The 14035-nt window shown below is 46.5% G+C and overlaps 1 protein-coding gene across 2 annotated transcripts in view; it reads right to left on the bottom strand.

Annotated features, from left to right (window-relative positions):
- Nucleotides 1-5662, bottom strand: part of smek1 (SMEK homolog 1, suppressor of mek1 (Dictyostelium)) — a 139730-nt gene extending 134068 nt beyond the window's left edge. The window contains exon 1 of one of the 2 annotated variants that reach the window (XM_038773224.1): nucleotides 5097-5662. In XM_038773224.1, coding sequence (XP_038629152.1) covers nucleotides 5097-5238 — 142 coding nt within the window. In that variant the 5' untranslated portion in view covers nucleotides 5239-5662. The remainder of the gene's footprint in view (nucleotides 1-5096) is intronic. The other variant, XM_038773214.1, reaches the window with a different exon arrangement.
- Nucleotides 5663-14035: the final 8373 nt, after the last annotated feature.

Here is a 14035-nt window from a genome sequence, read left to right as displayed (position 1 = left end):
TGACATCATTTATAAACACTAAAATCTTTGAATTTACAGTGCAGGAGGCAGCTATTTGGCCCATTGAATCTGCACTGGCCCTTGGAAAGAACACCCTACCTGAGCCCACACCTTCACCCTATTCCTGTAACCCAGTAACCATACCTAACCGTTTTGGACACCAAGGGCAATTTAGCATGGCCAATCCACCTAACCTGCACATCTTTGGACTGTAGGAGGAAACCGGAGCACCCAGAGGAAACCCACGCAAACACAGGGAGAACGTGCAGACTCCGCAACGAGTGACCCAAGCCGGGAATTGAACAAGAGACCTTGGAGCTGTGAAGAAACTGTGCTAGTCACTGTCAAAACAGTGCCGCTAACACCTTTTATACTTGCGTTTATCAGCCATGAAGGGCAAAAAAAAAAAATCTGCTCATCTACCTAACTTTCATTGCCACAATTCTATGTCCATTTACAGCTGCTTCATAAGCTTAATTCCATCCCACAAAAATCATCCAGAAAAATCTCTTCCAAATTGGAATGGCAGGTTGATTTGCTAATGCAGTCCCTCAGAACTGCATGTTAACAGTTGTGTCAGATATTGGCCTCAAACTTTACCCGTAAATTGTGATGTTCAGTTAGCAGATCCCAGCCACTGCCAGTTGTCTGTGAAAATTTGGTCATGATTTGGAAATTTGGTCTGTGTGTGGGAAAACATGCCCACCTATCGCTCTGACCCGCTTGGGTTCATTTTTCCCCCAAACAAAACGATTGATTGAAAAAAACGTAGGGATTTAATATCTTTTGCATCCCCAGGAAATTACAAAGTCTTTCACTGTTAATAAATCAAATGTAGCCAGTGTTATGGAAGCAAAACACAGCAGCCAAATTGCACACAATGTCCTACCAAAATGAAAATAAAATGACAAAATTATCTGTTTTGGTAATGTTGTTAGAAAATAGAGATTAGAAAGTACTCAGGTGGCCTATGGACAGTGTATGCATTTCCAAAATACAAGTTTGCACCTGCCTAAAGGTATACTGCTGCTGACGTGAAGTTGATGCATGTTTAGGAATCAATTCTCTGACTTCAAAGCTGTACCACCACTTTCATATCTATGCATACCCAAAACGGCACATGCAAAACTAATTAGTTGCACCCTCAAGGACATTACGATCATGTTTCTTTCTAAATTTGACATACGCTGACAATTTTCTTTTTTAAATTTAGAGTACCCAATTCATTTTTTCCAATTAAGGGGCAATTTAACGTGGCCAATCCGCCTAGCCTGCACATTTTTGGGTTGTGGGGCCGAAACCCATGCAAACACAGGGAGAATGTGCAAACTCCACATGGACAGCGACCCAGAGACAGGATCGAACTTGGGACCTCGGCGCCATGAGGCCACAAGTGCTAACCCACTGCGCCACCGTGCTGGCCCATACGCTGACAATGTTAACCAAAATGTTAACCGATTATTTTTTTCCAATTCAAGGGCAATTTAGCATGGCCAATTCACCTACCCTGCACATCTTTTTGGGTTGTAGGGGTGAGACCCATGCAGACACAGGAAGAATGTGCAAACTCCACACGAACAGTGACCTGAGGCCAGGAACGAACCCAGGTCCTCGGCGCCGCAAGGCAGCATTGCTACCCACTGCGCCACCATGCTGCCCAAAATGTTAACCAATGTTAAACCAAAATGAGCATGTCTGATATTCCATGATATTGTTAAGTAAACTGAACACTTTTATTACCAGAAGATGAATCAGTCAGGGTGAAGCAACCAACTTAAAGTTCAGGGCAATAGTTAGGCACGGTAGCAGAGTGGTTAGCACTGTTGCTTCACAGCTCAGGGTCCCAGATTCAATTCCCGGTTTAGGTCACTGTCTGTGCGGTGTCTGCACGTTCTCCCCATGTCTGCATGGGTTTCCTCAGGGTCCTCTGGTTTCCTCCCACAGTCCAAAGATGTGCAGGTTAGATGGATCGGCCATGATAAATTGCCCTTCCTGTCCAAAATGATTGGGTGGGGTTACTGGGTTACGGTGATAGGGTAGAGGTATGAGCTTGGCTAGGGTTCTCTTTCTAAGGGCCAGTTCAGACTCGATGGGCCGAATGGGCTTCTTCTGCACTGTAAAGTCTATGATTCTAAGTAGGAAATGAAATATATTATCTTCAAATCTAAATCAATAAATTTTAGGTAAATGGGGGGGGGGGGCCGACATGATGTTATTACATTTCATGAACAGCATGATACAAACCAATCTCACTCACTTGATTATGAGGTGGGGGATTGGGAAATGATTATAAGCACAATCAAATATGCTCCCCCCCTCCATCCAAAGGCACTAGGGATGATTAATAATTATAATCTTTATAAATGTCACAAGTAGGCTTACATTCACACTGCAATGAAGTTACTGTGAAAATCCCCGAGTCGTCACACTCCAGCACCTATTCGGGTACACGGAGGGAGAATTCAGAATGTCCAATTCACTTAACAGCACTTCAGAACTTGTGGGAGGAAACCAGAGCATCCGGACGAAACCCACGCAGACACTGGGAGAACGTGCAGACTCCGCACCGACAGTGACCTGACCTGGGAATCGAACCTGGTCCCTGAAGCTGTGAAGCAACAGTGGTAATGACTTTGCTCAAAACAGTTCACAAAGCAGAAGGGTTTATACCTCGTCTTGGGTGAGTCTTAGAAACAAAAAATGCCAGAAATACTGAATGCACGTGTGGAGAGGAAAAAAAAAAGTTCACAATCCAGGTCAATGGCTATTTGTCAGACCGAACATCTCAGGCCCGAGGATCCCACTGGCTCAGTATTTATTTTTCTAAGTGATCAGGGAAAACGTCGGCTGCAGGTTTTGGGATTCAACCCTATCACTGGGAGTGAGAACACTGAAGGGAGATTAAGATGCTTCAGAGCTATGGGTAAAGGGTATCCTTTTGTTCATTTCAGTGTCCGAATCTACAACTCACCTGACTAATTTAGCAGATGTGGATTTCTCCACTTAGCTCAAAACGTCAAGCAAGCTATTCATGGTCAATGACTGTTGATTCAGCGATGATGTCTACACAGGGTGATGTGTTTTGCCATGGGTCTGTATGTGACTGAGCGGGCTGTTTTTTGAATTGCAGATCTTTAGAAACAAGGGCAGCACATCTCATAAGGTAACACAATCTGAAATGCAGGACTTTTCTTCCTTCACCACCACTCCGTCTCATCATTAAGATGCTGCGACGTGAAGTATGATGCAGACTGACAGATATGTTGTTGCCATTCCCAGGAATTGATAATAAGCTCCTCAGTCATTAAGGCCAATGCTGTTGCACTTGCAAGGAGACCTTCAGAGTGTCTTTGAACTTGTTTTCTTTGTCGTCCCCTCAACATTGACCATTTGAGAGTTGAGAACACCGGGCCTGGTGGGGGAGGCAATTTTCAATCGTGTGGACACAGTGGCCCGTCCCAAAGTATACAAGTCCACACTACCAAATAAGCAAAGAGAGTTGGAGAATGGTATTGTTGAAACAGAGCAGGTTGTGAGAACATATGTCCCAAAGTAACAGCTTTTGTAGCAAAATTTAATATTGTAAAAATACCATACGACATAGAATGTACAGTGCAGAAGGAGGCCATTCAGCCCATCGATTCTGCACCGACCCACTTAAGCACTCACTTCCACCCTATCCCCGTAACTCAGTAACCCCTCATAACCTTTTTGGGCACAAAGGGCAATTTATCATGGCCAATCTAGCTAACCTGCACGTCTTTGGACTGTGGGAGGAAACCGGAGCACTCGGAGGAATCCCACAGACACGGGGAAAACGTGCAGACTCCGCACAGACGTGACCCAGCGGGGAATCGAACCCGGGTCCCTGGCGCTGTGATGCCACAGTGCTAGCCACTTGTGCTACTGTGGTGCCCAAAAGAAATGTCAGTAAGGACGGAAATGGAGCCACGGCCATTGCAAACTACCACGGCAAAAAGTCTGGACTGTAGAACTTTATGATCCCAAGTTATCACTCCTGTCAAATACTGATTGACCTTTGAATAAAACAACCTTCCATGTATGTTTTTTTTTTTTTTTTTTTTTTTAAATTTTTTTATTGGAATTTTTTGCAGAAAATATAACAAAAAGTATAGCAAAAAGCAGTAATATGCAACTAACAGCCCCATAACACCCACAATTCCCCCCATACCGTAACATCACATGTATCACATTCCCCCACCCCCCCCCCCCCAAACAAGAGAACTTAACCATAAATTAAAATTAGATAAATCAAATTTAAATAAAATAAGCTAACATAATCAACGCCCCCCCCCCCCCCCCCCCCCGGGTTGCTGCTGCTACTGTCCCAGTACCCTATCGTTGAGCCAGAAAGTCGAGGAAAGGTTGCCACCTTTTAAAGAACCCTTGCACCGATCCTCTCAGGGCGAATTTAACCTTCTCAAGCTTAATAAAGCCCGCCATGTCATTGATCCAGGTCTCCACGCTTGGGGGCCTCGCGTCCTTCCACTGTAGCAAAATCCTTCGCCGGGCTACTAGGGACGCAAAGGCCAGCACACCGGCCTCTTTCGCCAACCTTCCATGTATGTTGACATAAATCAACAACAAATCTCCCAGCGGTGCATGAAAGAAAACTGGTAATCAAAAGGCATCCACTACATTCTTTGCAGCATTCAGAGGCAACTCAATCCGATCATCAACATCAGAAAACACAGGAAAAAAAAATCAACCAAGTGGAGCCAGAGCGTTTTTCCTTTTAACAACAGAGCTGCCTGTATGAGACAGCTGACCAATACAAATGAGAGGCTGGGAAACCACTCGAGGGTTAATGAATGAGGGAGAGATTTGCAGCAAGACTAAAACTTCTTTCGAGTTAGACCAGGCAATAAGGAAGGGCTCAGGGTAGTTCAGCACCAAAACTATGTACTTCCATATAAAAATAATACCCCCAATTCACTCTGATCTATTAAGTAGACTCGAATTTCGGTTGTCAATACATAACAGAGGGTACAGACCTATTGCTGGATTGTTGAGGCCTGTAATTTGCCATCAACCCCCAACCCCCTCCCCCCGTCAGGGAGCCCCAGATCTCTTACCATCAGACTCGGCCCGGACGAGGAGGGACATCCCCTTCAGCCGCTCCACGTAGCTGGACGAGACGTGCCCGGTGCCACGATCGTCCCACTGCCTGTCCTCGTTGAGTGTGTAAACCTTCACCCGCCTCCGGGTATCCGCCATGGCCACGGCTCAGGCCCAGACGGAAGGGAGGAGGAGGAGGAAGCAAAGGGAGGGGAGGCTGCGGAGGGGACCCGGTACCGAACTCGTCCCCTCCCCCTTCCAAAACACAACAATAAAAATCAAAGAAATTAAAACTAAAATAAACCGCAAGGCCCGGCTCACACAGCGCACATCCTTCCTAGGCCCAGGCCTCAGGCCCCCGTAAACAGGGGCCCGGAAGAATCTCTTCCCCCTGAGCTGCTCCGTCCCGTCCACACCGCTTCCTCACATCGGAGCCGCGCCGCTGGTTTTAAATCTTCATCCCGGGTTTGTTTGTCTGTCTGTCTCCGCCTTCCCCCCCACCCGGCCACCCCAGGACGGGCTCCGTTATTTATTGCTGCTGCTGCTGCTGACTGGCTGGAGGCCGCCCACCCGGCCCGCTCTCCCTCCTGCCCCCCCTCCCCGCTCCTTCAGCCAGCGGCCGCCATCTTGCCGCCTCCTCGACTGGCGGCACGGGGTCTCCCGCCAGGCGGCGTGTGGCAGGGCCGCCTTCCCGCCCAAAGCGGACGCCGCACGCGCCACGCGGCCCCGCCAAACCGACATCGGCGGGGGAGCGGCTGTGCCCAGCGGTCAGTGAGTGACCATCGACATATCTCCATAGTGAGGGGTCAGTGAGTGACCATCGACATGTCTCCACAGTCAGCGGTCAGTGAGTGACCATCGACATATCTCCACAGTCGGGGGTCAGTGACTGACCATCGACATATCTCCACAGTCAGGTGTCAGTGAGTGACCATCGACATATCTCCACAGTCGGGGGTCAGTGACTGACCATCGACATATCTCCACAGTCAGGTGTCAGTGAGTGACCATTGACATGACTCCTCAGTCAGGGATCAGTGAGTGACCATCGACATATCTCCACAGTCAGGGGTCAGTGAGTGACCATCGACATGACTCCTCAGTCAGGGATCAGTGAGTGACCATCGACATATCTCCACAGTGAGGGGTCAGTGAGTGACCATGACTCCAGTCAGGGGTCAGTGAGTGACCATCGACATGACTCCTCAGTCAGGGATCAGTGAGTGACCATCGACATGACTCCTCAGTCAGGGATCAGTGAGTGACCATCGACATGACTCCTCAGTCAGGGGTCAGTGAGTGACCATCGACATGACTCCACAGTCGGGGGTCAGTGAGTGACCATCGACAGAACACCACAGTCAGGGGTCAGTGGGTGACCATCGACATGACTCCACAGTCAGGGGTCAGTGGGTGACCATCGACACGACTCCACAGTCAGGGGTCAGTGAGTGACCATCGACATATCTCCACAGTCAGGGATCAGTGAGTGACCATCGACATGACTCCTCAGTCAGGGGTCAGTAAGTGACCATCGACATGTCTCCACAGTGAGCTGTCAGTAAGTGACCATCGACATGACTCCACAGTGAGGTGTCAGTAAGTGACCATCGACATGCCTCCATAGTGAGGTATCAGTAAGTGACCATCGACATGCCTCCATAGTGAAGTGTCAGTGAGTGACCATTGATATATCTTCACAGTGTGGGGTCAGTGACTGACCATCAACATGTCTCCATAGTGAGGTGTCAGTAAGTGACCATCGACAAGTCACAATAGAGAGGGGTCAGTGAGTGACCATTGACATGTCTCCACTGTGAGGCGTCAGTGAGTGACCATTAACATATCTCCACAATGAGGAGTCAGTGAGTGACCATCAACAAGTCTCCACAGCGAGTGGTCAATGAGTGACCATCGACAGCACGGTTGCATAGTGATTAGCATAATTGCTTCACAGCTCCAGAGTCCCAGGTTCGATTCCCAGCTTGAGTCACTATCTGTGCGGAGTCTGCACGTTTTCCCCATGTGTGCGTGGGTTTCCTCCGGATGCTCCGGTTTCCTCCCACCAGTCCAAAGATGTGCAGGTTAGGTGGAATGGCCATGATAAATTGCTCTCAGTGTCCAAGGTTGCCCTTCGTGTTGGGTGGGGTTACTGGGTTATGGGTATAGGGTGGAGGTGTGCGGTTGGGTAGGGTGCTCTTTCCAAGAGCCAGTCCAGATTCGATGGACCAAATGACCTCCTTCTGCACTGTAAATTCTATGAAATCTATGACATATCTCCACAGCGAGCGTCCGTGAGTGACCATCGACATGTCTCCACACTGAGGGGTCAGTGAGTGACCATTGACATGTCTCCACAGTGAGGGGTCAGTGTGTCCATCGAACTGTCTCCATAGTGGGAGTCCAGTAAGTGACCATTGACCTGTCTGCACAGAGAGGGGGTCAGCGAGTGACCATCACCATCTGCACAGTGAGGGGGGAGTGAGTGACTATCGACATATCTCCATAGTGAGGTGTCAGTGAGTGACCATCAACATGTCTCCATAATAAGGGGTCAGTGAGTGACCATCGACATGTCTCCAGGGCAAGAGGTCAGTGAGTGACCATCGAAATGTCTACACAGCAAGAGGGGTGAAAATGGACATGTCTGCGCAGTGAGGGGGTCAGTGAGTGACCATCAACATCTCCACAGTGAGGGGAAAGTGAGTGACCATCGTAATATCTCCATAATGAGAGGTCAGTGAATGACCATCGACATGTCTCCACAGCGAGAGGTCAATGAGTGACCATCGACCTGTCCCCACAGTGAGGGGTCAGTGTGACCATAGACATGTCTCTATGGTGAGGGGTCAGTGAATGACCATCGACATGTCTCCACAGCAAGGAGTCAATGAGTGAATATTGACATATTTCCAAAGTGAGGGGTCAATGAATGACTGTTGACGTATCTCCATAGTGAGGGGTTAGTGAGTGACCATCGACGTGACCCCATAGTGAGGGGTCAGTGAGTGACCGTTGACATGACTCCATAGTGAGGAATCAGTGAGGGAGCATCAACACATCTCCACGGTGAGGGGCCCCGATGGACCTTAGATCTGTCTCCATTGTGGGAGACCAGTGAGTGACCATTGATCTGTCAGCACAGCGAGGGGGTCAACATCTCAACAGTGAGGGGGCAGTGAGTGACCATCAACATGTCTCCACAGCCAGCAATCAGTGAGTGACCATTGACCTGCCTCCATAGTGAAGGGTCAGTGAGTGACTATCGACATGTCTCCACAGGAGGGGTCAGTGAGTGACCATTGACATGTCTTTATAGTGAGGTGTCAGTGAGTGACCATCGACATGTCTCCACAGTGAGGAGGTCAGTGAGTGACCATCGACATATCTCCAGAGTCAGGGATCAGTACGTGACCATCGACATGACTCCACAGTCAGGGGTCAGTGAGTGACCATCGACATGACTCCACAGTCAGGGGTTAGTGAGTGACCATCGACATGTCTCCACAGTGAGGAGTCAGTGAGTGACCATCGACATGTCTCCATAGTGAGGTGTCAGTAAGTGACCATCGACATATCTTCACACTGCGGGGTCAGTGAGTTACCATTGACATATCTTCACAGTGTGGGGTTAGTGACTGACCATCGACATGTCTCCATAGTGAAGTGTCAGTGAGTTACCATCGACATATCTTCACACTACGGGGTCAGTGAGTTACCATTGACATATCTTCACAGTGTGGGGTCAGTGACTGACCATCGACATGTCTCCATAGTGAAGTATCAGTGACTGACCCTCGACATGTCTCCATAGTGAGGTGTCAGTAAGTGACCATCGACAAGTCACAATAGAGAGGGATGAGTGAGTGACCATCGACATGTCTCCACAACCAGCGATCTGAGTAACAATCGACCTGTCTCCATAGTGAAGGGTCAGTGAGTGACCATCAACATGTCTCCACTGTGAGGCATCAGTGAGTGACCATTGACTCTCCACAATGAGGAGTCAGTGAGTGACCAGCAACAAGTCTCCACAGCGAGTGGTCAGTGAATGACCATCGACAGCACGGTAGCATAGTGATTAGCACAATGGCTTCACAGCTCCAGAATCCCAGGTTCGATTCCCGGCCTGGGTCCCTATCTGTGCGGAGTCTGCATGTTCTCCCCGTGTGTGCGTGGGTTTCCTTCGGGTGCTCCGGTTTCCTCACGCAGTCCAAAGATGTGCAGGTTAGGTGGAATGGCCATGCTCAATTGCCCTCAGTGTCCAAGGTTGCCCTTCGTGTTGGGTGGGGTTACTGGGTTATGGGGATAGGGTGGAGGTGTGCGGTTGGGTAGGGTGCTCTTTCCAAGAGCCAGTGTTGACTTGATGGGCCAAATGGCCTCCTTCTGCACTGTAAATTCTATGAAATCTATGACATATCTCCACAGCGAGTCGTCAGTGAGTGACCATAGACATGTCTCCACAGTGAGAGGCCAGTGAGTGACCATCAATATGCCTCCATAGTGAGAGGTCAGTGAGTGGCCATCAACATGCCTCCATAGTGAGAGGTCAGTGAGTGACCATCGACGTATCTCCACAGTGGGGTCAGTGAGTGACCATCGACGTATCTCCACAGTGGGGTCAGTGAGTGACCATCGAAATATCTCCACGTGAGAGGTCAGTGAGTGACCATCGACAAGTCTCCACAGTGAGGGGTTAGTGAGTGACCATTGACATGTCTCCACAGTGAGAGTCCATTGACCTGTCCCCATAGTGGGAGTCCAGTGAGTGACCATTGACCTGTCTGCACAGCGAGGGGGTCAGTGAGTGACCATCAACATCTGCACATTGAGGGGCGAGTGAGTGACTATCGACATATCTCCATAGTGAGGGGTCAGTGAGTGACCATCGACATGTCTCCATAATGAGGGGTCAATGAGTGACCATCGACCTGTCTCCATAGTGAAGGATCAGTGAGTGACCATCGACATGTCTCCAGAGCAAGAGGTCAATGAGTGACCATCGACATGTCTACACAGAAAGAGGTGTGAAAATAGACATGTCTACACAGCGAGGGGGTCAGTGAGTGACCATCAATGTTAACATGTACTAGATGCTGTGGTATGAAGAGGCAAGAGTTCAGCTCCTTTTTCACCAACAGACCTTTAATGGTTCAAAGTCACTCTGCACAGAACTCTACAGATCGTCACAAGCTGCAGAGTCAACCCGAAGCCCCTTTACATATCAGTGTCAATCATTGAACACTTAACATAAATGAGACAATCATTGAACACTTAACATAAATGAGACAATCATTGAACACTTAACATAAATGAGACAACTAATTGCAATGTCTCTTAACCCATTACTTAACAGTCTCCCCTTCCTTGGAGAAAAAAAGCAATTAGGTAAAAACAAAATTTCAAGAAACTAAAATTTCAAGAAACTAAAACACACCTGATTTCCCCCCCTTTTTTTTTTAAGTAGAAGAAAAAAAACATTCACAGAAACAGGCGCCCTTCATTCACGATATCTAAAAGTTTCTGTGAACTAGCCCCTCTTTTCGTGAAACAGTCTGACAGTTGATAGCTACTGTCAACCCATTTAATTTTTGTTATTTCCCCTCTGTCCAACATCTGCTTTAAACTTGCGATGTCTATCCGTAATCTCTTTTCATTGACACTTTTTGTAGAGTGCACATTTTCCCACAGAGATTTATTGTCAATGTGACAGTCAATAGGTACATTACCTAAATCCTCTAATCCCAAAATTTCTGTCAATATCTGACTTATATAAAAGGCCATATCCACTGCTTCCACTAAGCTTAATGTCTCAGCAGCCAAAGTGCTTTTGACCACTCCTTATTTTCTTTGTTTCCCACACAAGAGGGCAACATTTACCATTGTTCCCCAAAAGAAAAATTATAAAACCTGCACTTGAAACTCCATCACATAAATTTGCATAGGACGCATCACTATAAACTATGAGTTTCAAATACCTAGGATCACCTAAAACAGGGAACTTCAAAACACACTCCTGCATTTTTAGTTTGGCCAACACTTTATTTGCTCTTATTATGTCTTCCACTTTGGGATCATTCACCTTTGTACTCAACTCTAAAACATCAAAACTCACATCTGGTCTAGTCTGTCTTCCTAACCAGTTCAGTTGCCTAATTAAACTTCGCAGTTGCTCTTTTTCTATCTTCAAAACCATTGCGTCTTTTTGTGAAAGCCGGCCACGACTAATTGCTATTGGACTGATGCTTTCCAAGTAAGATTGCTGACGTAAATTTGCCCCTAACTGAGTCTGTCCGATTTCCAAACCAATATATTTAAATGCACCGGAAACCTGACTTCCAACCCTGAATTCTTTCCTCAAACCAGAGATTACAATAGCTTCAAAATCACTAGTCCCACCCCACAAAAAATCATCGACATGCATCATGAAGATGCCAGCAAGATTTCCTTTATAGTGCCAGTAAAACATTGCAGGATCTGCTTTCAACTGGCAACAGCCTAACTTTCACAAGACTGTCCTCACCGAAAAGTACCACACTCTAGATGCATAATTTAATCCATATACACATTTGTTCAACTTCCACAGTACCCCTTCTGTGTTAGCTGCTTCTTTAGGAGGACGGAGAAAAATGTCTCTCTGGAGCTGATGCCCCGGCAAAGAGGCAGCTTTTATATCTATAGATTTACAGTCCCATGCCTTTGTGGCTAATAGAGCCAAGAAGATCTTTAAAATAACCTTTCCTGCTGTAGGTGAATCTACCCTTAAGTCCTGATCGTCTAAGTTTTCTTCAAATCCCCTTGCCACAAGCCTGGCCTTTGCCTTATAAGTTCCATCTGGAAGAACCTTTTCTGTGCAGATCTATCTGTGGGATAGAGCTTTTTGTCCCCTATCCGGTACTTCCGTGTATACCCCAAATTCACTCCAACTATGTAATTCTTGTTGTTTAGCATCTTTGATAACTTTTTCATCTAATTTATTTGAAGCTACCAAAATCTCACGTGCATGTGGGCTTCTACTTCTATTAGTATTCGTAGTCTTACTTCTGTTCCGAGACCTTGATAAACTACGTCCCCTTTCCTGCCTGGTATCTCGTTCTGTATTGCTACTGCTTGATTTTTCTCTTCTGTAGCGGGATGTCCTTTCAATAGTTCTTGACCTTTTCCTGTGAACCTGTTCACTATCCGATGTACTATCTGAACTGGCACTGCGTTTCTGTGCCCTCCATTTTTGAACTTTGTTTTCCCAATCCATTGTCTTAACTTCCTACCCTGAATGCTGTACATTCAACCAATGTTTAAACTTTCCGGTGGCCTTCCCTGCTCTACTAATAACAGTTGCATCCTTCCATTGACTAGACCCTTCAGGCAAGTATGTCACTTTTGTTCAATTCCCGTACCAGCCTCCCCGGACAGGCGCCGGAAAGTGGCGACTAGGGGCTTTTCACAGTAACTTCATTGAAGCCTACTCGTGACAATAAGCGATTTTCATTTCATACCAACCTTTGGCAGTTGCCCTTTCGGAAAAATGGCCTGATCTAATTTATCAGAAGTGTCGTGTTCCTCTACAGAAACCCTGTCTATATCAGTTAACTGGTCCTCATAGTTCTGTAACACATGCGTACCAGATGACTCTGGTTCCTCGTCATGTCCGTCTGCTCGGTCTAAATTTGAAATCGGTACCCATTATCCTTGATGAATGTACCCTAACAGTTTGATTACCATGCTGCAAAATAAATGTTTTGCCATGTATGCCTATGATCTTCCCTGGGCCTTTCCATTCATTAGAATTGTCTCTCTTATAGTATACTATGTCTCCTTGCTGAAAAACGGCATCTGATGGCCGTACATTATCTCTTAAAGCTCTGCGAATTCTTTCAGAGACTTCTGCTTCCAAAAAAGCTTTTCTACTGCTATGTAACGCGTTTAAATGTTCAACAAAACCTGAGCTAATTGTAGTCCCTTCCCAAGCTGGAGGCTGGTCATCCAAAATAGAGGGAATTTTAGGATTTCTACCAAACACTAATTGATAAGGACTATAGCCCCCAACCATCTGCAATGAATTCTTTGCATGTACCGCCCATGCTAAAGCTGAATTTAGCGTGCAGTTTGGTCGATCTCCCAAAATTTTCCGAAGCATGTCATCGATAACAGCATGATTTCTTTCCCAGACACCATTACTGAATGGACTTTCTGCAGCCGTGTTCACAACTCTGATATTCATGTTTTCACACATATCCCTAAACTCATAGCAAATTCTCCCCCATTGTCCGTAAAGAATTTTGCTGGTAGACCCATTCCTGTCCTGATCCATTTTTCCACAATTTGATCCAGAATTACTCTCTTTTTTTTACTTCGTACAATCGTTGAATGACTAAATCTGGTTGCTAAATCTACAAAATGTAAAATAAATATATTATTTGCTTTATCCCAGATCTTAAGATCCATGGCCACAATGTCATTAAAATCCCTGGACAAAGGTAGGGTTACTATCGGTCGCGCTGGTGTCCTTCTGTACTTCCTACAAACTTCACAGCGATCACTAACCTGTTCTAACCTGTTGTATTGCCTACAGTTTTACTACAACAAGCTTTTTATCAGCTGAAATCCCATTATCAACTGCCATTAACACATCCTTAACCACTCTACTTGAAATATTATTTGTCAATAATGGAATACAATACTGTCCCGACTGTGTAAATTGTACGTCCACCGTCTTTCCAAAAACTGTTGCCTTATCCTGTTCCATATCCAGCTTCATGTGTGCTTTCTTCATCGGCGGTCTGCTCAGAAGCAAAGGTATCTCACTTGATACAACATCCTTGCTAATAAAATGATTCATTTCAGCAATATTGCAAGGGATCACCACTCTTCAGCGACTTCAGAGTATTATCATCCCCAAACCTGAAACTTGTGGAACTTTTAAATTCCTTAACCTTGTTACGATTTTCAGCATCCA

Source organism: Scyliorhinus canicula, chromosome 2 (assembly GCF_902713615.1).
Source record: "Scyliorhinus canicula chromosome 2, sScyCan1.1, whole genome shotgun sequence".
Classification (NCBI taxonomy): Eukaryota; Metazoa; Chordata; class Chondrichthyes; order Carcharhiniformes; family Scyliorhinidae; genus Scyliorhinus; species Scyliorhinus canicula.
The sequence above is the reverse complement of the archived record's forward strand: the minus strand, read 5'-3'. Positions and strand labels throughout refer to the sequence as shown.